Genomic DNA, 25,417 nt, shown 5'->3' with positions numbered 1-25,417 from the left:
TTTCAACAATTTATTTACCATAAAAACTTATAAAAAGAAGCCCAACAGACTGCATATAACACACAAATCTCAACTTAAGCGGTTTATACTTTGTAATATACACGGGCAGCTGCGCAACATTGTACTCCTCTAACGCAGATTATTTCTCCTACACAAATATTCGAATTCAGTGAGACAGTGATCAAACAAGTAGCTTTAACAAGCATAGTTTATTCCTCTATAAACGTTTTAACCACAAGTATGCATTTTTTCCAACACGATCGAACAAAAAGCAGACGCGTGATAACCTAAAATATAAAAGTACATATTTAAGTAAAAAGAACTTTTTGATAAGAAATTAATATCTGATGAAAGTAGAATATAGATACTTGTGTAAGACCGAAGATCATCGGTAACAGTCGTCCGTTAAAAAAATTAAAAAAGTAGTTTACAAACGCGTAATTTCGTTTCAGAGTTCTCTTAATTCGTCAATTCTACTTGTTCGATTATTATGTTTCTGAATACAACGAACAACGCCACACAATTTGTTTTCTTTCGAATTCAGTACTTCGCAGCTGCATAAACGCCTGCAATAAAGTAAAGAATGCCGTATATCCTCTCTACTACGAACAAGTATTCCTACACACGCGTTTCGTACACACGAGCATGCATTCTCTGTCCCAACCTGCTAATCGCAACTTTGCTTGCATCTTACTTACGTCCGTCTTTGTACAGGCTCGAGAAAGGTTGCTTTTCGGAAAATACAAGGAAAGCCGATCATCGAGAATAAATTTCATCCTGTATCACTCTCGCACAATGAACACTTTTTCTCGTGTACACAAAATTCGAGGCGAATCGGTGACCCGAATGTCGCGCGGGCTCTCTGTCAGAGGGAGCCAGAGCGCAAGAAGACGTCAAGTCCTGTGGCACGGCGAAGAAAAGAGAGAGGGGGTGGCAGAGAGAGAGACCAGGTAGGTATTCAGGCGAGCGAGCAGCCAGCCTTAAGAAAGCAGGCAAACAGGCGGTCGGTAATAGCGGGGGGCAAACGTAAGGGGCCGCGGGAGCGTAAAGTGAGTTTTCGCTCGCGGCTGCTTTGCAATGCCAGGCAGTCGAGGTGAGTCGAGCCGAGTCGAGCGGAGCCGAGCCTCAGCAGTCAGTCTTGGACGTGGCCCTGTCGCATCCTTCTCGTCGCGAGATCCTCGTGCACGACCACCACCTGTCGAAATCGATCGATTTTATCTATCGTTTCTACGAACGCTCCGCCTCGATACCTCGAAATGGCCGCGTTTTGAGAACCTCCGCTACGCCGGGGATCATCGGTCCAGTGAATCATCGCGGTTCACCGATCGATCAGCGAGACGTTCGTTCTTCTCTCTCGAAAACTCGTTCGAGGCAGTGACTTTGTTTTCCGATCAACGATGACGTCGTCGACTTGAGAACTTGGTTCGTTTCTCGGTGCAGTGATTTTGTGTGTGCGTGAACGGCGGGAGGATCAGCTGCTGTGGAAGTTCGGAGAGGAACGATATTCAACAGGTAGGAAGACTTTTTCGTACGTTCGCTGTCCCGTTGATATTTCGTCGAACGTGATTCGCGGACCGGGGGAATCCATTCGGCGTTCTTAACGCGGGTTGGTTTCCACAATCCATGCTTTACCGCGATGTTTGCAAACCATCCCGCCGGTGTTTACGATAAACTAGCTGCATTCCAAGGACGATTAGAGGTTAGCGACGCGGTCGGTGTTATCGATGCGGTCGTTGGAGAAAATCGAAAGTGTACACACAAAAGAGAACTATAGGAGGTGAGAGATTAAATGAATCCGACGCGAGCAAATCGATGCTGCACGGATAATCTGAAGCCAATTCGGTCGACCAATAACGGATCGGCGTAAAGACCAGTCGATGCACGTTTAACCGATCACGAGGAAGGTCGTTTTCTTTTTTATCAACGCGCGCTTCCTGCATCCACGGCGTCATACTTATATTCTTCCCCGTATCCTACGGTAATATCGTGTGTGGCGTAAGACCTCATTATACGTAGAATGTGCTGGTGAGAGGAAACTTAATGATACTAACGTCATCGACGTTCCCCGCCTCTTCGTTTTTCTTAATCACGTCCCAAGAAATTGCAACTCCCGCGTGTTACATTACTTTTTTTTATCGTAAGTTTGTACACATTTATCCACCTACATTCCGATCATACTTTTCCATTATGTTATCGGTCGTACAAAACACCTATACGGGACGACGGTACACACTGTAACGTAACCGTCTACATTTAAAAAAATTCATATTACGTAAACTATCTATTGTTCTGTTTATGAAACGTGTACAATTATATTTGGGTAATTTCTTAAAATTGTGGGAATTCTGTAACGTGTCTCAGCACGTTAACTCTTTTCGTCTTAACTTTGTTTTGTCAAATTCCACAAATTCTTGAAAATAAACAGGACGTTACATTCCGCTCATTTTCCCTCATTGTCTCCGTTACGCAGTTCACATTCTTCTAGATGGTTTTTCCTCCCGTCGGGAAAAGTCTTTTTCGTTCTTGTGTCGCGTTCCCTTCTCGGTGTTCGTTATTCCACCTCATTGCGTCGTTTCCACCATCGCGGCATAATGCCGCGAAATCGCGTAATATCCTCCCAAGTGAAAACGCAACGAGGCAGTGAGAACGAACCGAAAACTGAATGGAACGAGCCTCCGTTGGAACGGTAGCTTGTTTTCCACGACACGTCGAAGGAGAATGTTGCTTTAACATCGCAGTTTCTTCGCTTCGCTTCCCCCCTCCCCCCATCCCGCGAATTCTCTGCTCTCGACTCCCCGCGGGATCTCGCATCAATGAGAACGATCAGTCACCGCGACGCGTTTAGAAACGCCATCTTTTTTTTTTCCCCCAAGCAATCGGAGAAACGTTTCCTTCTTCTCCTACACTTTTGCCATTGTTTCACGGATTCGCTCGTCCCGTTTCGATAGCCTGCGCACATATATGGGTACCAAGGAGACACGACTTTGTTTGGCATCAATTTACTGTTCCCTTTCTATTCTTTTTCAAGCGGACTCGCTAAGGAAGATAGAACGACGACGTTCGCATTACACGGAACGTTAAATTACGATTTATATATACACATGTATGTATGTATATATATATATATTCAATGAATAAAAAAATCACTCGCACGCAGGCACAAATAATTTTTCTTCTCATTTCGATACTGTTCCATTGTTTACCTCAATCGTGTTGTCGTAATATTTTATTCAGATACTTGTGCAATCAAGGACGAAAGAAATCGACGTGCGAGCACACAACTGCGTAGAAACGTAGAAGGTAAACACGGGAATTCGAGAAAGCTTTGCAGTCCGACTTGTTAACCGCGCAGTTATCTTCCTGGAACAGTACAGTCTATTAAAAAGAAACTAGGTGTTCCAAATTCATTACATTATCTTTCATACATTTCAAGATTGTAAAACTGTTAGCTCGATGCAAGGATAAGGTGTGCAACCTCTGCGTCCGACTATCATAAAAAGGCATTAATAATTGATTTGCTCATCCAACGAGTCGAAGTGCAACTCGTACGTAAATAAAGTTTGAAACATTTCTACTCGATTTGTTTCTCGTAATTTTCATTTTCGTAGCCTCGATAATTGCACATCGGCCGCCAAGGATGTTCCCCGAACAGGGTCGCGTGAGAGCGTAGAAGAAGCAAAGACGTTTCTCAAGATCACGCATGAGATCGATCAGCGGCATTTAGAGCGCGAATAATAAGTAAAACGAGCAAGAACGTCGGTAAGGACAACGACATCGACGTTCGCTGGAATGTCAACTCGTTTTCCACGAGCCGTTGAAGGCGGATCGTTTTCCCTACGTAGTTGTGCCTGATCTCCCACCTCGTTTGGTTCTTACCTCACCTTCTTCCATTCGATGTTGGCCGCTCGAGTCGAAACACACCACGCACAAGCGACCCGTTCATCGACACCGATAGAAATCGCCGTGTACCATCGGATGGAATGTCAATTAATTTTTCCCCCTCCACGAACATTATTTCCGGTGCTGTCGATCCATTGAGCACCAAATTATTCTCAATATTGATGTTCATATTTCTATCCACGAATATTTTATTAAAACGGAACGAATAATTTTCTCGCGAATAAAAATGTTGCCTCTAAAACAACGACGTGTTCTATAAATAAACAAAGACACGTGTACACAATCTGGAAATATTCCAGACTAGAAAGTCAAATAAATTATTAATAATATACCGTGAAAGTGGTTAAGAAAAAATTACAGTCCAGTTCGTTTCTCGATTTTATACCTTAAAAACTCCACGATATCCGATCAAACTTTAATACCGGTAAGAAATGTTCTTTTGAATATACTCCAAGTAGGACACCGCTACTTAATGGGTTAACTTCGAAACTCGATTCTCCGTGTCCGCACCGTTCGATGTCTATAACCGGCCGGACGATTTCCATGTTTACGAAAACACGAATGGAATGTATGACTGATGCGCGGCACGAGTGCGCGTGCGCCTGCACGATTAGCATCGTCGAAGATCGCGAGACCCGTCGGCTCCTGAGAATTCTCCGTCGCGCTCGAAAAGCGTAGAAAGCCACTTTCTGATGAGATAATGCCTATTTTCGTGAACGCGATCCACGACGGAGCGGATGCACGGAACGATGTTTTTCTATCGAATTCTGAAATCACGAAACGCTCCGTGTACGTTCACGATTTCGTAACGGACGTCGGGGTCGTTTAAGAACAAGGGGAAGAGCGTGTCGCTGGAAATCGGCGGGATCGAGATTCTGCAGAATGTCAGGTTTCCACGAGGCGAAGAAAAAATACCCTATACGTGCGTTGCAGCTCCGCTTCCTCCCCCATACTCCCCACTCTGGACCCCGTACTCCCACTAACGTACACTCATCTCCGCGAGTGAATTGCGCCTGCCAGGTAGGGGCTGCGTACTTCGTCGATGAGGCCAGGCTGAGGCCATTCTGAGGCCACTTTGAGATTCCTCAGAAGGAGATCCGCTCCCGGGTGTCGCAATCTCTGCGTAGAAACGTTGTCGCAACCATTCACGAATATATTAATTTTCACAGAACTTACACACGCCCAATGGAATGTTTTCTAATCCTTAATCCATCGTCGTTGGTGTTTCAGCATTGACATTTTATACCGTCTCGGGGATCCCCAATTTTTTTCCACGTGTCGACCCTCGTCTATAAAATGAGAATACAATATTATTCTCATACAAAATGAGAACGCGTTTTCGAATAGGAATCGGTATTTTCTTTTTTTTATGGAACGTATCGCAATACATATTATTATTTTTATGATATAAATATTAGTCTTCGACTAATAATTAAAATTTTTTTTTTTGTAATTTTCTCTTAACACATCGTCTTCGTAACTTCTCTCGCTTCTTTCACGTCTAATCGTTTCGTTATACCTCCTCCACGTGTAATTTGGTAATTGTTGCTCGAAGTTTTCTCCTCATAATTGCTACCGATTTCTACGATTCGGTGCCCTTCTGGTGCTCCTGTTTCGTCTTTCGCGCCTGCAACCGTTGCACGCTTGAAATTCAATTTTTCAAACGACGCGAACGCAATCTTCTCCCCGGTCGTCTAGTTATTTTTCGTGCGCCGCGCTCGACAGCCTGCTATAATTATTCCTTCCTACTTATCTGGATGTGCACGCGTCCTTCGCCTTTGTCTCCCCACATTTCTCACGACGAGCTCTTCGATTTCGCGCTTCGTCCTTTGTTCCGGAAACCTTCTCCGTTTCTGTTTACCCTGCTCGCTCGAGCGTATGCGTCACTTTTACGTTCCTCGCGTCCTGCTACGTCGGTCTTTATTTTACGAAGGTTCGTCCGTCCTTGTTTCGCGGTGAAGGAACGAGAAAGAAGGAAGTCACGTGCGTGTACAGTGTCGTCCTTCCAATCGGCGGACCGTTATGCTTTTCTACGATGAGTGATCGATAGAATACTCGCTGTGTTCTCGCTGACGTTATTTTAAAAAAGAACAATCCATTCGAGAAAATTAATTATGTTTTCTTTGGTGCGTCGCAATAGAATAACCATTGACCGTAAGTTATTATTGTTGTACCTTTTGTATTATTAAAACACGATGGCAGCGTTGGGAACAAACACCTTGAGGTTTTGTTCTTTGGATTTGTTTTTATTCTTTGGTAAATAAAATTTTTTAGAATGCAAAATATAGTTTTTCTATTTTTATACGTTATTTACCGACCGATAATAACGTAGCGTAGTCAAAATAATTCACATCAGTGTTCGATTGATTGCTACGTTTCGCACTGACTTTGCAGTTTACAATTCCGTAGCAAGACAACGTAATTAATATTTACTCGAATTAATATTTTTCCAGTCGAGGTTAAATCGACCTCGACGTATTAGTTGTATAATCAGCGCTACCGATATAATTGAATCAATTAAAGATTCGATACAGCGACAATAATCGTACACAATATTTTTTTTTAAATTTTATTATTCAACAGTCGAGAATCAAAGCACGGTTTGAAAAAATAATAATCGAACGAGTGGCGAAACTTTCGCGAACAGACATTTTTTTCAAAATATCGAAAATTCGTCGTTCGACGCACAGATACGTGCAAATTTATGCAAGATTGTAAACACGCACGATGTAATAGTAATTTATGCAATCTTGGCTAGTCGAGTTACCAAAGAACGAGTTCGTAAGAGCGTCAAAAATTGGCCTTGACTTGGTATAGTTGCAAGTATCTCCACGGTTACAAACTCCACTTTCAAATACCATCGGTATACGCGTGTTGTACGGTCGAATACACCGACGAAAAATACGCGCCGCAGAAACGTTTTCCCTCGTTAATAAAAATGTATCGTTGTTAGCGCGGCGAACGAACTAAGAATCTGTTCGTTGTTCTTCCAGATTGGCCTCACCGGGGCGGAAGGAGTTCATCAACGAGGGGTGCCCATGCCGAGCGTCAAGAAAAATCAGCTGGAGGGTCTCAGGCGCGCGAGAGGAAAATTCTCAGAGGGAACGAAACAGAGGAATTCAGTGAAAGACTCGAGTCTGTGAGCGCGAACGACGTTAAACGATCGTACAAGCACGTTTGCGCCTGAAAATGTCATCGAAAACGTGTTCTACGATCATGTCGGGGCTGATCCTACTGATATTGACGGTAATATACCGGGAAACTCAAGGACACGTTGCCTTGACTTTTCCGCGTGCGAGGAAATACGACTTGGACTTCCTGGACAATGCTAGAACTCCTGGACCGTGCGGGATGCCTCGTGGTAAATGTTTTGCTTTTATTTAAAAAGTTATAAAAATGTTCCGAAACGGGTAATCGTAATTTCGATTGAAATTCGAGTTGCTGGTATAAAATACACTTTTACTAATTGCCATCGTATTTAGCACTGTGTACTTGAATCGAGATCATTACAAAAGGAAATATGTATATGGCATCGTTTTCTTACGGGCTGCTACTATCCTGCGAAAACCTTGGCCTCGTTAGTGTCATGCTGCTGCGAGTCTGAATTAGTTCATTATTTGTGCATAATATACAGTCTCCAAGGCTGTTAATAGTCTTCGAAATGGAATAGCCTATAATACAGATGCTGTGTCTGCGATACGAGGCACTAATGATGTTAGTACACTACAAAGTGGACCACTATGCTAATGATCCATTAGAAGCCCGTAAATTGGCCTTTGAAACAAATCAATACCCCGCGTAATGTATCACACGAGTACACAGAATAATACAATCCAACTTGGTTATGCGGCTGGAAGCTGTTTTCAATATGGGCTCGTTAATAAAGCTAGCTAATAGATTTATTGTACCATATAAAACGAATAATTATACGTAATTGTATCTTATAAACATGTGGTTTTGTTTGCTTAAATATTGCAATTCGTTCAAATTCGATTATCGCGAGATTCATGCCTATAGTTCGAATCCATTACATAACCTTACCGACGAGTAAATACCGATATTGAAATCTGAAGTACTTTGAATTGCTTGTCCGTGAAAAAATAGTTTCTACGATAAAACGCCCAATTCCTGTATCATCGAGCACAATAATCAGACTGCAGAAGAAATACGAGACAAACGAATACATACCGTCGGGATCGTCCAACGTGTCTCTCCGAACTGGACCAGTTCTCAGCGAACGAACTGAAAACAGACAGCTCCACCTCGCATAGAAAGAACGAACCGGTGAAACTCGAGACGTCGCGTCGCTGGCGTGCGTAGAAAAACAACGGAGAATCCCGTTCGATAGTGTTACCAGCAGGGCAGGGTATCTCCGAACGCTGTCGTCTCATTACACGATCCGCGGAACGGAACGTGAGCATGGACCGGAAACTACCGGTGGAATTTTCGCGGTCGTCCCGAGGATAGCTTCGTTAGTCGATCGCTAGAAGAATAGGGGGAGGGGCAAGGGAATTCTATGGGAAAACGACATTAACGCGAAGACACGTCCCGGTGGGGATAGCCCGCTAGTCTGATTCGAAGCGACTTTCACCGACTCGCGCGAAGGGAACTCGAACCTCGGTGCCCGGGCATTACCTTCCACGTCTTGCTTCCACGCTGCAGCCACACACATATGTATCTGTACACTTTTTCTACCTGCCTGCGTCCGCGAGGAATACGTGAACTTTCGATGCACGCATCCTTGTGCATCATACGTTGGCACATACGAAGGGACGTTGTTGAAAAATTGGGAAAAATCTTGTTGCGTCATATAGCGGGATTCTTTTTAAGGAAATGAAAATTTTTGCAAGTTCTGGTATCGATATTGAAACAGTGTGCTGATTGTTTTAAATTTTCGAGAAAGGTACGAGCAAAGATAGGATCCGAATTGTTTGGAATTTTAAAACCTTGGAAGAAGAAAAGTTTACTGTTACAAATGCGCTAGCAGGAAGCAAAACGCTTTTGTAGAACTTGATATATTTTGTCCGACTTGTAGACCTTGTCGGTAAGATTGATTACCCGGTAGATGTATGGTACTTGTGAAAAATGTGTAATTATAGATTTTTTTTTCTTACAAGTACACGGTCTCTGCAGTATACTTGAATGTTCGCATCCTTAATGGATCAACCACCAGATGGCATGGGTATTATTTTCGCGGAATTAAAATTGACTTGAGATTTTTACACGCAGGGCACAAACCGCTACATATAGTAAGCTCACCGACGAGTATAAAGTAGCAATGTACGCTAGAATAGTGCAAATTACTTGTTACATTATTAAAAACAAAAAATAATGGTAGTAATTTTTTTTCAAACATATACATATATTCGATTCAATTTAATCCTCAAACAATGTCCTTCAATGCTTCAGATACAAAAAGCTATATTGACTTTCCACTGTTTCTTAATTTCTACGTACTCCGTAATCTCGCTGCATACCATCGACGAACCACTACTAAGCCCCTATTTCTATAAGCTGTAAAAAACAACGCGTGATCTCGACGTATCCACCTGTGTCGCCTATAGCCAGAAGTACAAACACTAGCACGTGCGAACACACTATAGAATAGAACACACGCATACGCTAAACGGTGTCCATGAATGTTGTCACGCATATTAATTTTTTTACGGTCCTTCGAATCGGACGTTACGGCGTCGATGGCTTGGCATTCTCCCATAATTTAATCGACGGGTCGACCGTTCCGTGGAAGGGAACGCTTGCTTTCTTTTCAGGGAAGCGTAGAGATGGGGGAGGGGAGAAAGAGGGTAATCCTTAAAAGGTAGGATCGGTCGCGGAACGCGCGGCGCTCTCGGTCACTTCCGGAAATTAATCGTGCACCACGCCACTCTCGATTGTTTCCGGAACCCTGTCCCGATACGATAAATACAGCTGTAGATCTTTATCTCCACGATACAATCCCCCACCTCTCTGGAGAATTGGGGATACAACCCCCCCTTTCCTTCCACCTCTCTTTTGGATTATGTAGGAATTCGTTTTCATAACGACCGATGTAAATCGCGATATAAATGAGTATCCGCTTCGGTGCGTTTTTCCGTTCGTGGTAATTCGCGTTGCTTCGTTTCCGTGTAATTGATTTCCGCGATCGCTGGATGTGAAAATTAAATTTGCGAAGATGGACCGTGTACCGTATGTATATTAATTACCGTGCATTTGCATTCCTTACATTGTAATAAATTTCCACAGCATTAATCGCACGCATACGATTTTTAATTGCAAGAGAAGCTCTCGTTCAATAAAAAGAAATAATAAAAAATATTCCATCGAAGGAATTGATTTCCATTATTCTTATTCAATTTTTATACTCTGAACGAATACGGGTGGGAGTATCGGTACACGAGGCCTCGGTGAACTTGCATTTAAGCATGTTTCCGGCGATTGTTACAAATTATCGTGTCTCGTTATCGTAATGAATATTAACTTCTCATTGTTCGTAAAGTCCCTCGTCTAAATCGATGAGCCTGAGAAATTACAAATTTCCGTTTCTCGGAGTAATTTATTGCATATAATGCATCATAATCATTCGCGTAGAATTGCGCAATGTTGCATAATAAATAGAAGTATGTATTTTAATGTTTCAGGTGACGTTAAGACATCTTTACTCTCTGGGAGTAACTTCAACGTCACGTGGCATCTGGCTTACCCTCATCGAGTAAGTAGAGATACTTTTTTTTTTATCCTACGGCGTGCCAATTATTTCAATTTCGAAACGAAACGAATTCTATCGCTACACATTTCGCATCCCGTTAATTCTCCTTCACTTTTTCGCGTTCAACGTCACTTTTACCCGAACGATAATTGAATCTGTTGGTGAATTTCGTTAGCCGGTGGCAAAAAAAGAAAGCTGCGAAACCATTCTAGCGAGACCGGTCGGTAATTCCTGTTTATACGTACCTACACGCGCTTCTCTTACAGTTAGCACGGAAAACGCGTTAACGTCTCCGGACTCGTGGCCACATGCGCGGCCGCGTGGAAAAAAGTCTAGGAAACTCCAGCAGCTATTCAAAAAGGAAAAATCATACGAGCGGTTACGTAGAGCTGAATAAAACCGTGCCGAGTTTTATTATTTCACGTTCAGACTTTCTCCGATATATGAGTTTCTGCATTCATCTTTCGAACCAAACCTCTTTGACTGCACGGTGAACGTAACCTCACCCCGATCGTTTATGTACATACGCACGTTACGAAAACCCTGACTAAATACATATGTAAAGAATTCAACCACAATTTTACTCTTGAAATTACTCTTGACACTAAGTCATTCTTGAAATTACTTAATTCTTTCCGTATTAACAGTGAAGAACGTGACATATGTATATCGCGTGTGCTGAACACGTGTAATTATGGAATTTTGTGGCACGTGTTGTGAACGTTGAAAACATTTTTATAAATCGTTTGTTAATGCATGGTTTAGAGAGACGCCTCTGTTCTACCAATTGTTCATATTTAAAAGTTGAATAATATTCGTGAAGTTAGAAAGATTTCAGAATCGTGAATATTGAATTAATATTGTGTTCTATCGTGCTCGAAACTTCGTACTTTCGTGACGCGCATTGTGCGACGTAGACTTCATGAAGCTTACGATGATCCTAACCTAAACACATACTGTGGACAACCCTAGCACAGTCGAAGCCAGAAATTCATATTCTCCGCGACGCATCGTCGCGAGTACCTAAGTCATCGTCAAAGACATCACGAATTTGTCCGCACGTGGTCTACGAAAGGGAAAGAAAAGACAGAGGCTGAGCTCAGCCTACGCTTGCTGGTCGTCGCTCAAGGTGACGCGTGTTGAATAATTCAGAAGCGAAGCTCGGCATGCGTTCGAAGTACTCGCGTACCTTACGTAGGTAGGTAGGTCGGAAAGAAGGTGGTAAGGGATAAGTCGTTTTGCATGTGGACGCGTACGATAGAGAGCCTCGTGCGCGTTGGAACACATTGGTATGTCGAGTACCGTAACTCGGCTGTTGCCAATGACTCGGATCGAAGCCAAAGCTCTCGGACCCACTGCTGGATAAGTAATCGAACCGTAAAGGGAGGTCTAGATAGTTTTACCGAATAGGCCAAAAGTTGCATCGTATCCAAGGACAAAATTATTCTAAAAGCATAATGCAATTTCACGAAGCTTCGAGTATAGGTTATTTTAAAGAATCTTGTGGATTTAATATTATAATATTGAAATAGTTTTTATTCTTTTAGTTAATTGGAAAATAGACACTAAAAAATTAAATGGTCTTTAGTTAAAGAAACTGTTTTTAAATCAATTGTAAAATATTGTAGCGAGTTTACTGCAGTTACATGATTAATTCTATGCAAACTTTTTAAAAAAATGTGTCTATGATTCATATTTATTGCGCAACAAGTTTGTAAAGTATTTGTATTATTAATACGAATGAAACGGAAATATTTTCATACACAAGGAGGTTAGAAGTCAATAATGTAATTTCACGATTCTAACCGAACCTGATCTAAACTCGCAGCATGAATCGGTGGGGAATTGATCTTGGCGTCGATTCCTTCTCTGAATCGTAATCAACTTCAAGCCAATCTGTGTATTTTCGCGTATACATTCGCATGTGCATTCGCATCGTATTTTCTTCTCTTTACTAACTGGTTTCAGCCGCAGTCTAGGCAGCTCGTGAGTTCTGCACACGAAAATATCCGTGGCATGAGAAAAATTCGACAATAACGCTACAAACGCTGCAGGTGTGTGCCGTGCGAAGCAGTACCACTTCGCGTACCGCCTCTTCCCTTTCTCCTTCTCTTTTCAAGTGGCGGCGCAATCGTCGTGCACCGATGGAAAACATTTCAAACTCTCTCGTGAGATTTTTCGACGGGACTTTCATCAAAAGTGAGGAGCATTATCGGTGAACGGATCCCATTTAACCACTAAATGCTTCTCGTGCATTGTATATCGTGAAACGCCCCTACTTCGATGCATTTCACACCTCGGAAAGCATTGAGACGAGGTAAAATGCAAGTGAATCTTGCACGTTCCGGAGAACAAGTTAAAAATCTTCCGAACAAGTATCGCTGAGAAATTTTCGACGGAGTTTCGAGGTTATGACAGTAGGCACGTGGTAAGCGAAACAAACCTGGATAAAATATTAAATCGAACGATTTCTTAGACAAATTATATTTGTTTAACGTTATATCGAATAAACTAATGGATTATTTTTATCGTTGCAAATTTATCTCGATTACTCGTAACAACGTAACTACGGTCTTCTCGAACGAACTCGAATACATTCTTACCGTTGTTTCGCGTATACGTCTACGAGGATCTGTTTATACCGATTACTCAATACACGAGTACCTGATTAACAAACAATCGACTGTGGGATATTAATTCTTACATTATATGTTTATTATAGGAATAGATTATTCGAGACGAGGCGTTCTTTCAAACAATGCTTTTTTTGATCAAACATCAGTTATTCGAGGAAGCTGCATTGTCTCCGAATAATTATATCTTATCTTTAGTCCGAGCAAAAAATATATCCAGCTGCCGGTGTATGAAACGTGACACGTAAAAGGAACACGATGTTTTTCTCGGGCCGTCGGTCGAATTAATAACGGTTCTTTTCTTCGTCGAATCTTTATTCACAGGTGTCCGATCGACACGGAGAGTCGTTGAATCAACACTCGGTGTCGTTACGTCGTTACCTGTTGCGAGTCGTTGATCTCCCGCGGCGACATCTCTCTTCCTATTTCCAATTCGGTGGACGTTTCATAAAGCGGCGATGTTTCGTAACGGCAGAATTGCGAATTCCCCTCTGTGAAAGCGTCGACCAAAACTGCGACTGTGTGCATTTTTTGTTCGACGTGACCGATCGAACGGAAGGCCAGTTTCTATGTCACGGATTCCGCGATAAGCTCACTTGATACCGCTATCCGAGCGCGATCGATGTCTCAACGTCCTCTTGACCGTTTCTCGCTTCCGACGCGAGCGCAGCGAAAGAAACCGCGCGGAAGTTCACTCATTGGAACTAAAACGATTCCACCCGTAACTTGGCTGCGTTTCCAAACACAACGGAATTAAACACGATCCTGTTAAGCGCTGTGCACTAGGCATTTTGCGCATACGATACGCTCACATTGTGCACCTGTATTTCGTTTTCCATTTGTAATGTAACTTTGTGCTCTAATTTTTTTAATTATCGATCATTATCCGGCTCCTGTTCTTTCTTTCGAAATTTTTGATCGCGCAACAAACTTCATTTGTTAACGAAATCTGGTTTTGCTTTTCATTTCGTGGCTTCGTTTTACTTACACGGTATTTCTTATACATTTAAAATTATTCTCCATTTATCGAAAATTGTTTTTAAAATTTTGATAGTTTACCACGTTTTACTTCCTGCGTCATTTTTACAATAATAACAAAAAGCAATTTTCGTTGTAATAATAACGAAAGCACATCGTTTTTTTTTTTTTTTTTTTTTTTTTTTATAATAAAACAAAAGTTATAGATTTTCGATTTCTCTAATTGTTTTTATACGGTTTCAGGGTGGATTTCGACTGCAAATCTTGGATGCCCTCGACAGGCCACTGGTCGATTTGACTCCCGTCACGAAGAACAGCGAATTTGTGGAAGATGACGCTACGTGAGTTTAACCACACCACGGATTCTTTTGTAATACTTGGTTATTTACGACGATACTTTGAAAACTGAAATTCATCGATTTCCAGGGCGCAGGGTTACACGGTGCATTTACCCCAGAACTTTACGTGTACAGACTGCACGATACGACTACTGCGGGAGGCCGAGGAATGGGGCGCGAGTTACAGATTTTGGTCTTGCGCGGACATCGATGTAAGTTCTCGATGGTGTTGCAATCGACGTAATCGTAAAAAATATGCGAAAAATGTGGAATGAATTTTTTTCATACGAGGCTCCGTTTTTGAGAAAAACGCGTTCAAAAAAAAATATATATATATATGCACACGTGCCCAAAATATTTTCGACGTCGATTTTCTAAAAAACGAGAACTCGTGCGAAAAAATATTATTCTACGTTTTCGGTTTAGTTTTGCGAGTAGAATCGTCTTCCAGAAGTTATCATATAAGTTAACACGCCCTGTATAATATTCTACACCGTATTGACTAACGCTCTGTATAACGTGTCCGTTAGATCATCGACAGAAAGGTCTACAGGGAAGATTGTAGCGGTCACGGCCGATATCTTCTGGGTCGGTGCAGATGCGATCGTTTGTATCATGGCACAAGGTGCGAATTTAAGGAGGAATGCCTGGACGACTCGGACTGCGGTATTCAGGGCACGTGCATCGACAATGGCGGCACGACCGCGCCCACCAAGCAATGCTACTGCAACATCGGCTGGTTCGGTCCGGGTTGCGCGAAGAGTAAGTTTCACCGTGTGAGAATTTGTTGCATCGTCGAAACACCTTGAACTGGAGCAACTTTCCTACATGGAACTTTCGGAATCGTTCACACTGTATTGGCCTTCACGATATCGCATTTGCTCTTGAAACGTGTCGATGGATTATAGCTGGTGCAACGATAAAGGAAAGAGTACAGTGCGAAGAGTCAACTGTAAAAGCTCGACTATATAATTTCTTCTGATTTGTCGGTACCTGCCTGAGGCGCATCGATTATTAGAACTTTGTATAAAAGACGGTTCGCTTGTCTTCAAACAAAAGTCGCTCTCGACACAATACAGCGGTGTAGAGTAATTAGTATAATTGAATTCGTTTCGTATCCGTTTTTGTTTCTCTTAAAGAAGAAATAATTTCTGTCAAGATTTTAGTAACCTTGAAATTTTTGTAACTATGACCTTGGAACAGTAATTGAATAATCCGCCCCTTTTCTTCTTTCTCTCTTTTCTGGCAATATTGTAGTATAATCACTTCGTTGTCGATGCTTTATATTTCTATTATTTCTACAGACTGTATCGCTTGTGTTTTATAATATCCCTTCGCCCGTTTAATGAATGAACAAATAAACCGTTTCAGAATCACCGATCAAGACCATCGACATGGACCTAGACATCTACACGATGAAGAAATTCTCAGACAACTTCACGTTCTATTGGCGCATACTAAAGGAGAGCAAAGAACTCGAGGGCGTTATGGTTGTAAATGGCACGAGCTGGGTGGGCGTTGGCTGGCGACCAAGTGATTTGACTCCTGCTTGTCGAGCTTTTCCTGACATTCAAGAACGGCCGAAGGACGAGCCACTTCCACAACCGGAGCCAAAATCAGAACCGGAACCGGAGTCGGAGTCGAAACCCGAACCAAAACCAGAACCCGAACCTGAACCCGAGCCAGAGTTCGGTACAGAAAGGTCTGGTGCCAAGAGGAGATCAGCCAAAGCCCACGATGTTGCGTCGTTGGCTGCCACCCCTCGATCCGACGTTGACGTCACGGTGCAGACAAGCGTGACTTATCGTGTCAGCACGAAACAAGGTAATCATCGAGGTTTATCCTCTCCAAGAACGGAGAAATATAATGAACACTTTCGCTACCAGGCCCGCCTAGCCAGATCTTGAACTCCCGGAATAGAAATAGTTGGAAAATTTGTACGTTCTTAAAATCGCTTCATAGCTTGGTAACATTAATAATTTTGATACAATGAGCAACATCGCTACGTTAAAAAACGTAATTTTTCACCGATAAATTATAGAGTAATTTAAGATCGTTTAAACGATTAATGTCATTTATAAGGTAAAATCTACTAGGTGAGCTATTAATTTAATTTAATACACTCTTAACTCTGTATAAATTACATTCATTAAACGGATTGACTGAATATCCTAAGTGATGTGTCTCATCAGAATCGGAGCGTGGTAGCGAACATGTTAAAAAGTTGCTTGAAATTCCATCGTTAAAGATTACATTACGTGATATATATTCTATATTTACTCAGGGCGTAAAAAGAGGTCTCCTGAATCGGCGGTACTTTCTCCAAACGGTACGTATCGATGCTCAATATAAGTACGGATAAAAGACCCCCTTGCTTCCCGTAATTATATAGTAGCCGTATGTAGTTTGCTTTCCAATGAGCAGTAGTATAATAATTGGTGTCCGTCCTCTCGTTCGGGACACTACGCACGAGGTGGTGGTCCGTAAGTGAAATAAGCAGTAGGTAGTTGCACGACGATCGATGCTTTGTTGCACAGGGGAACCCGTTGCCGAGCCGAGCACTGTCGTCAGCACCAACACCACGCCCGAATCCGTACCAGAGCCCAAATCCGAGCCAGAGCCCAGTTCCAAACCTGAATCGAGGTCCCAGTTGAAGACCACTTCTAAAACTGCACCGAGATTCCAGTCGGGATCCATCTCCAGAACTGAACACACTTCTGCTCCTGAACCCAAGTCCGAGCCAGAACCCAGTTCGGAGCCGGAACCCAGTTCAGAGCCGGAACCCAGTTCAGAGCCGGAACCTAAATCTGAGCCAGAACCCAGTTCTGAACCGGAACCCAAATCTGAGCCGGAACCCATTTCTGAACCGGAACCCAAATCTGAACCCGAGCCCAAGTCTGAACCAGAGCCCAATTCCGAACCAGAGCCTAAATCCGAGCCAGAACCCAATTCAGAACCAGAACCAAAGTCCGAACCAGAGCCAAAGTCTGAACCGGAACCCAACTCCGAGCCACATCCAAAGTCAGAGCCGGAGCCAGTATCTGAACCGACCTCGGAACCGGGACCAATTTCGGGCCCCAAGTCAAGCGCTACAAAAGGTAACGAGCTAATGAGGCGAGTCGATGCTTGTTTCCTCGTATACTGGCAGGCGCTTTCACATTTACGTAGGATTACATAGGTAGAACATTTTAATCAAACCACAGAGACGTTGACGAAATGATTAATGATGCAAACGAATGTTTCAGATGCAAGTTGGAAGGTTTCAATAGGAACATATCAATGCACGTGATTGCTCACAGATGGATTTCAAAATTAGTTAGACCACTCAAAGCTATTTATCTCGCTATTGCGATCAAACGCAATCATGGTGCTACTCATGTGTGGTATTGTGGCTTCGAGATTAGAAAAAAGGGTGACTGGTGATTAGTCAAGGTCGGACAAGAATGTGCAGTAATTAATAGACTTCCGTGAGCAAGTACACGTGTCTCTCTGGAATCATAGTCAATTGATTGTTGAAACAATTTTGAATGACCTTGAATAATACGGTTTCTTTCTTTGTAATCTTTCTTGAAGCTTCTATGGGAATAGAATCACGTACACTTTACAAGGACTTCTGAAATCCTTCCACTTCTATTTGTTACGTTCTTTGATCGCTGATCGTTTCAACGATATTTGCAACGGTACGATTGAAATGGGATACCCTATATGGAGCCGATATCGACCAACGTGATTCATATCATCAAGAGACTGTTTCCTTCTTTTCTTTGTGTCGTTACCATTACAAAAACCATGTGTTATTCTTCGAGCACCAAAACTTTTAACGGTTCTTTTCGAGGGAAGTTACTAGTAGCAAACAAACACAGCAGTAATCGTGTATCCTATTTAACAGTTGAATTAAATTTGAACGGTTTGAGGCTACTGTAAAATATTTCAAGCGCACACTGTTTTTCAAGTTTGTACAAGTGGAACGCAGAAATATCGGCAGTAAAAAATATTTAGCAAACAGTAGTACTTGTAGAAGATAAGAATTACTTCAAGTTACATTAACAAGTCGTTCGCGTAATCAGTAGTACTAACACGACGTACGAATACATTTACCGCGTGGAAGCCACGTAAACGTAGAATGTTGATAAGTTATACTCGTATTTATCTTAGTATCAGCTTCCCTTATCGCTTTCGCATAATGGCCCCAGTAACGTATACGTAACCGACGGTGCAGCTGCACTTGCACCTCACAGAACACCGTAGAGTATACCTGTATTCGAATTTCACCTAATATTTGTATGTTTTGTATAAAAGCAGAACACTATCATTATCGTAGACTAGAAAGTTGAATTTCGTAATTAGGAGATCCTCCATACTTTTCTAGAGCATCCTTTTCAGAGAAATGTACAGGGTGGTCGAAAAGAACGGTCACAGGATTTTGCGTACAATTAACACGCACGAAGTAAGTTGTCCATATGTGCATCAAGATTGATTCACAGATCTATGTTAATCCAACATATTTTGTCTATTTTCACGAGTACCGTGTGTCCCTAAATTCTTTGATCCTAATTTTAGATCACCTTGATATATTATTTTCAACGGTTCCAAGGTTCGAATCTTCGTTTCAAAGAACACGAGGACCATCGACTAATATCACGAACGTCCATCCATCTGTACTGTATAACGTTTCGAACTGTCTTCGTTGTATGTTAAATCCAACCATGCCTCGAGTTGCGGTCGTCGATCGTTTAATCGCGTATAATCGCTCGAGGCACGGTCGCTGGCTTATTTTAATCTGACCTGGTTATTCATGATCGAAGCGATCCTACCTGGACCGGGGCACAAGTACACGCCGAAACACGACTTCAATCCGATGGACTGCACTGACATCATAATTGGGTCGGCGCGCGGCAAAAATCACAGGGTCGGCGACTATTACACCAGGGACAGATCCACGCCGCGAAAGGACGAATACTGGGGCGGCAGGGACACCCTGACCGCCGCCATGGGCTTCGAACACGATGGCGTCACGACGATACTCTTTAGAAGAAAGTTGACCGCGAACGAGCCGACTGACCACGAAATCGTGGACGCCAATATGCAGGTGATATGGGCAAAAGGACAAGAACCAGGAAAGTACGTTCACCACCCACCTAGTGGGATTGAAAAGGCCAAGGTCAAAGTCAAAGACTTCTACAAGGCTGACGAACTCAAATACCACGGTCACGGATCGCAGAGGGGAGCCGTGACGCTCAATTTCTTCGGTAAACAAATTGAGAAATTTTTTTCTCTTCGCGAAACAGGACATTTATCGGATTGTAACGTACAAAGTTTTCACTTTAAGACGACCCTGTATTGGCCAGATACAGGTCAGGTTGATGTACTCGGAGCGGAAAATATTGAGCACACGAGGTCACCGAGAGCGATTACTCCCACGTTTGGATATCATGCAGCACCATCTCGCGGCCAATGTTCGAATTTTTTAATTATCTTCCGAGATGCTTTTAAAAGTAAAGATGAACAGAAACTTTCTACAAAGAGAATTCAAGACGTAATTGATAATAGAAATGTCGTACATATCGTTGATACTTAAATTATTGCTTCGTTAAAAAGACATTTTTTTAATTCAATCTAAAGGGTAGTTGTGCAGTTATGTACGTTACGATCCAGTAAAATGTTTTATTGTTCTCTACTCCGTGTTTACTGTAAAGTTGATTTTTTTAACTTTTTTTTTTAGTTAATGTTATATGGAAGGTTCTGATCTTTTATCAATATTTTCAGAGGAAAAGAAGAAACAAGAGATGGCCAGTAGTAATACAGGAACACAGAGTACAAGTTGTAGCGGCGAGTGGCATTATCCTAGACAGTGCTCGCCCGAAAATGGTACCTGCGAATACTTCATACAATGGACGTACAAGGGACGACAGGTAATGTTTTAACATTTACACTTTTTCCATCTGTGATACAATTGTTCACAAGTATGCAATCAATAAAAATATTTTTTTAGGATCAAATATCGTTTGTTATTTCCACCACTCACACGAATAGTTGGACCGGTGTTGGATTTTCCGACGATGATAAAATGGTATGCTACAAATTTTAAAGATTTACTCTACAAGTTATCTTTTATTCTTTGGAAAAGTCAATCCAATAATAAATCCAAGAAGTCGGCTTTCGTTATGAAACAAAAATTAATTTCATTTGTGTACTTTGAAATAACTTCAATTTTCTTCTTTGTTATTAGTCGCAGACAGATGCAGTGTTGGGCTGGGTCGACGATAAATCGGGGAGAGCTTTTCTCATGGACACTTGGATCAGTGGTTACAGTGCCCCACTACTTGATCCGTCTCAAGATATTTACAATACCGGTGGCAGCAAAGTGGACGGTGTAACGACTCTCAAGTTCTCGAGGAAACGAGTAACAAAAGACAATAGGGATCTCTCATTTACGGACGATCGTTGCTTGTACATGATGTACCCCGTTAAGGGGGGCACTTTCAACGCTGTCAGCAAGAAGATACGCAAACACGAGGCCGTGCCTGTCGTCTCAGCTGAAAGGATATGCATAAAATCCTGCGGACTTGAAGGTTGTTCTTTTATTGCAATACTCGTGTATTTTTCATTGTAATACTCATTTTACAGGCTACTCAATTTACTTAGTAGAATCTAATCACAATAATTATATTACATTTTTTATCAATATTACTGAAACCATTGTTTTACTTTCACAGAACTCGAGGATCTCACCACACCCGCGCCACCAAGGCTACACTACGATGTGGAAGTGAAACTGGTGAACCTGGGTGACGGTTTCACGGCCCCCACGCCAGGCAGCCCCGACTTTGAAGTTATTTCGAACAGGATTTCCGATAGCTTCAGTCCAATATTGAACAAATTGCCGGGTTATTACCAAATTCGCCTTAACGAGTTGCACAAGTGAGTCTATACAATGTGTGACTGTACTCGTGAGTGAATCATTCAGTGGTTTAATTATTCATACTTTCGTGCAGGGATGAAGAACAAAACGGTGTCATTGCGCGCATGGATCTGATCTTGGATAAAAATGAAGTCAAGGGTAGATCGCTGAAGCCACTGGACACTAGTACAGCCGCGGAAAAAGCGTTGAAAGAAGCTCTCGTTACTGGAAAAGTCGGAGCGCTTAACGTCGATCCACAGTACTTGATCGTTAGAGCTCCTCGAGGTGTGTGAAAGACCATTCTTTTCTCATAGTACTTGAGGAATCGAGATCAATATAGTTCCTATTTTTTCACTTTAAAGTGAATTATGAACATTCCAATTTTCTTTTACTCAATGATGGTTAAATACTTTTTGAAATACAAATTTGAATTATAGTATGAATGACGTTCGATAATTTTTAGATGGACATAGGAACTATTAAAAGGATCCATGTTCTATGAATTTTTGTCTCAGTTCTCGGGAGTAAAATACCTCTGCAGGTGTTATGATAATACTTCTGAATCAGCTAGTATTCAGTCAACAGAAGATTAGAAGTCTTCGTAATTATAAATAACAGTGCACCACTTTCAAGGGACTTTTTTTGTAATATTGTATTTAATTCAATTATACCTTTCGCTCGGCGTGTCATTCGAGGAGAACGCTATTATTACAACAAACTTAACAAAGCGAGCTTATTAGTGACAAGCTGACAATGTGTTCACGTATATCTAGTTTCGTACAGTACAATATATTTATGCTATATATATATATACATACATATATATGTATATATATTAAGTACATAAGTGATATAAGGCATCGATCCAACATGGACATTTTTTGGTCACCAGTAAACGACTTGGGTGGAGGAGACGCAGACGAAGGAACGTCATTTACGTCGGACCTGTTTCTCGACGCGACGAAGCTGTACATCGTCGTTGGTTGCGTTGCTGCGCTGCTTGCCCTCGTTCTGTTGCAAGCAAGCTGTACCCTCTACAGATCGTCAAGGAGACGAGCGACGAAGGTACACCATTTTTGTGTCATTAAACGTTTTCCCTTATTTTTACAATTTTTTTATGTTCAATTTCTTCTCTTCGCTGTTCCTGCTCGCGTCCACCGGTTTACCTTTTCTTTCTGTCTCTTTGTATTGTGTGCATCTAACTCTGTTATTAACGAACGTAGTGCTGTGTTGCGTGGTACGGCCTAGAGCGGGTGCTGATTCTTGACCTGTATCTGAATCATAGAAGCGAAAACGCGTTTCTTCTTCGAGCTCTTGGATCTGTCCAGTAGTAAAGTCTATAAGCTTCCAAGGCTCCTTCGCAGCTTGCAATAAGTATCACCTGTTCTCTGTCAAATTCTGAATTATTAATAGACACATGTGCGCTTTGAAGAGCTCTGGTACCCTTGCAAGGTGGTCAAAGCCAATCGCTTTATCCGAAAGAGCAAATAATATTTCTCTGTGTAAATCTTTGACACGTGGAAGCGATAAAGGTCTCTTTGATTTTTGAAAGAACGTGTAATATCTCAACAACACAGCGTTCTCTTTTATCGCGGTCGAGACACGCTGAATCATAGACACCCAGCCCACCACATATACTCTACTCTCACCGCTCACTCTTGTGACCCCGAACCGATCTTCTGCTTCGCTTGTGTTGCATGACCCGCGCTCTCCGCGACCATCACGTGGTAAAGAGGGTGTACTCGCTGCCTCTGGCTTCCTCCGACGCTCCCAACCCGATTCATCGCACGAACGCGACGCGGTATCATCGACAAAATGGCGATCACCATCACCACCACCACCACCATCACCATCATCTTCGGCATCATCACCAACACGCTCCGTACGAAATGCATCGTCCTAATCCCAGCTGGTAGAACTTCACACTCGGTACACGATCGGCGCGCTAATATTACTCATCGTACGCTCGTTTGCTCACTAATCCAGGTATTTCTATACTGGTTCTCTTGCTATCTATCTCTAGTTTCTTCTTTCTCCTCATGTGTTCCCTCGTTTCCAGCCTTATGTTACTTTGTGTTCGTCTTGGACGCGAGTAGAGTGTCCATCTCTCTTCTCAACCGAGTAGCTGTTTACCGGTCATATCATTCTTGCAAGGTGCAGGTTGGTCCGCGTGACTGGAACCGGCAGCACAATCGCATGGATGTTTCATTTTCCTTTTAAGGAAATCTGTTGCAGACAAAGATGGTGCATCTTTTATAAGTCACGTGACAAACTGTTTCTTTTATGTAGTTTCGAAGACTTCACAGTTATTGGTATTCTTATTCTGCGATAGCAGATGTAGACAATGTTAAAGAAAATGTAAACTCTAGCGCAGTGCCCCCAGCTTTGTCTGCAACTGTGTGCTCAATGAAGTTAGTAATTATGGAGCTACAAAAATGATTTCAGTCACGCATATTACACTGTAGATGGCAGTGAAGGTGTCAGAATTATTACTCCTCTTTTGACATATGTTTGAAGCATAGCTAGTGGAAGAGATACAGTGAACTCTTTGAGGCACATTCAAGCGGTATGTAAAGATACTCTTGCAGGTGCATACTATCAAATGCGTTTCTCTCTACATCATTACAAAGCAACAGCTGTCCATTTTGGTACACCCAGATTCTTAATGTACTACATATTTAACTTAAAATTAATTGGTCGCTCAATTTGTCATACTGTCCTCTACCTGTCAAGCAGACAGATTAGCTGTAATGTATAGAAGTCACGCTTGACTTGTTTCAAAGTGAAACAACTAGTCGGTTGATTTTATCCTAATATTAGTGTGAAAAAAGTATACAGAATCCACCCCGGAACTTGACACCCACCGAGTTCACACTGTTTCTTCCACCTACCATACTCATGTGCATCGTCGACCCAGAACTCAGGCTTTCTTTGCTCGAGCATCAGACCCCTCTCTCGTCGGCAATTTAACAACGACAATTAATTTCACTATCCCGTTTCAGGATCGCCTGATCGCCAGTAACGCTTGGAAAGACTACGCCTCTGGCGCGAATACGAACTTTGCCTTCGAGGCGTTCGAGACGGAGGAGAAGGCCCCACCGCCGCCGGTATCTAGTTTGCCGCGCCACCGCGAGATGGCGAGCAATGGGCTCGCCGGTACCGATACGGTCGAGGGTCCCAACAGATTGGTAGGGCCCCGGGCGACGTATAGCCTGCCGCGTGCACCAGGTTCGAGGCACACGGCGCCGATTCAGCCCGGTTACTACACCCAGGATCGTAGGGATCATTATCAGCGTTCGAAGAGTGTGCACAGCCCGGCAAGCGGCGTGTCGACTCAACCGAATCAGCCCGACTTCTACTTCATGCCCAGCCAACGTAAATACAGCGGCGAGGTTGTGCGTGTTTACGTGGATTATGGTAGCCAGACACCGAAGTAGGGAGAAAACGTCGACGATAACGCGCCGTGTCCGTCAAGTGCTCTGCGCCCCCTCTTCTCTGCTTTCCCTCGGGTCGAATACCAAACGGACGATTTTCTTTTTTACCTCGCTTCAGTGAAGCGACCCTGTACATAAACGTGTCGTCAGTGGACCTGGAGAAAAAAAGACTTTTCGAAACGAGACTCTCCTCACACCACTCCCCGCCCCCCTTTTACGGTGCTTCTTTGCCCGATGGATCGTGTTCCCTCTTCCGTCGAACCGGGGCGAGCACCACGTTTTCGTTTACGAAAGTACGCAGAAGTGGCGCTTACGACCAAAGAGTTATCGATAAGGCGCGCTCGATGCGCGGTTCTGTACAAAGGTGCGCGCGAGAAACATAAGCACGGGGATCGATTTTCACCGCAACACACTCTCGTCGCGCGGCCAGGTACGAGACCGGGCCCGTACCCGCGTGCGCCCAGCGAATTACTGTACTTACGAGCAACCATGGACGTTTGAGCAATAAAACGTTTGTATATTTTCTT

General features: G+C 42.7%; 1 protein-coding gene and 3 long non-coding RNA genes across 4 annotated transcripts; 2 read left to right on the top strand and 2 right to left on the bottom strand.

Annotated features, from left to right (window-relative positions):
- Nucleotides 1–2,209, bottom strand: LOC143147911 (uncharacterized). The gene is made up of 3 exons (XR_012992370.1): nt 699–2,209; nt 369–566; nt 1–287 (listed from the first exon to the last, which is right to left on the bottom strand). It is a non-coding gene; the product is annotated as an uncharacterized LOC143147911 (long non-coding RNA).
- On the top strand, nt 1,040–25,417 carry Nahoda (DOMON-like domain-containing protein nahoda). The gene is made up of 17 exons (XM_076313627.1): nt 1,040–1,512; nt 6,894–7,261; nt 10,539–10,609; nt 14,461–14,558; nt 14,644–14,767; nt 15,086–15,317; nt 15,927–16,379; nt 16,840–16,884; nt 17,093–17,653; nt 19,361–19,804; nt 20,322–20,467; nt 20,548–20,625; nt 20,785–21,127; nt 21,272–21,476; nt 21,551–21,741; nt 22,349–22,521; nt 24,459–25,417. The coding sequence occupies exons 2-17, from the start codon at nt 7,090–7,092 to the stop codon at nt 24,891–24,893; spliced, it is 3,771 nt and encodes a 1,256-aa protein (XP_076169742.1). The 5' UTR covers nt 1,040–1,512; nt 6,894–7,089; the 3' UTR covers nt 24,894–25,417.
- Nucleotides 12,166–16,787, bottom strand: LOC143147912 (uncharacterized). The gene is made up of 2 exons (XR_012992371.1): nt 13,621–16,787; nt 12,166–13,049 (listed from the first exon to the last, which is right to left on the bottom strand). It is a non-coding gene; the product is annotated as an uncharacterized LOC143147912 (long non-coding RNA).
- Nucleotides 18,863–19,253, top strand: LOC143147913 (uncharacterized). Its single transcript, XR_012992372.1, has 2 exons — nt 18,863–19,002; nt 19,116–19,253. It is a non-coding gene; the product is annotated as an uncharacterized LOC143147913 (long non-coding RNA).

Source organism: Ptiloglossa arizonensis, chromosome 6, assembly GCF_051014685.1.
Source record: "Ptiloglossa arizonensis isolate GNS036 chromosome 6, iyPtiAriz1_principal, whole genome shotgun sequence".
In the NCBI taxonomy this organism is placed as follows: domain Eukaryota; kingdom Metazoa; phylum Arthropoda; class Insecta; order Hymenoptera; family Colletidae; genus Ptiloglossa; species Ptiloglossa arizonensis.
The sequence above is the reverse complement of the archived record's forward strand: the minus strand, read 5'-3'. Positions and strand labels throughout refer to the sequence as shown.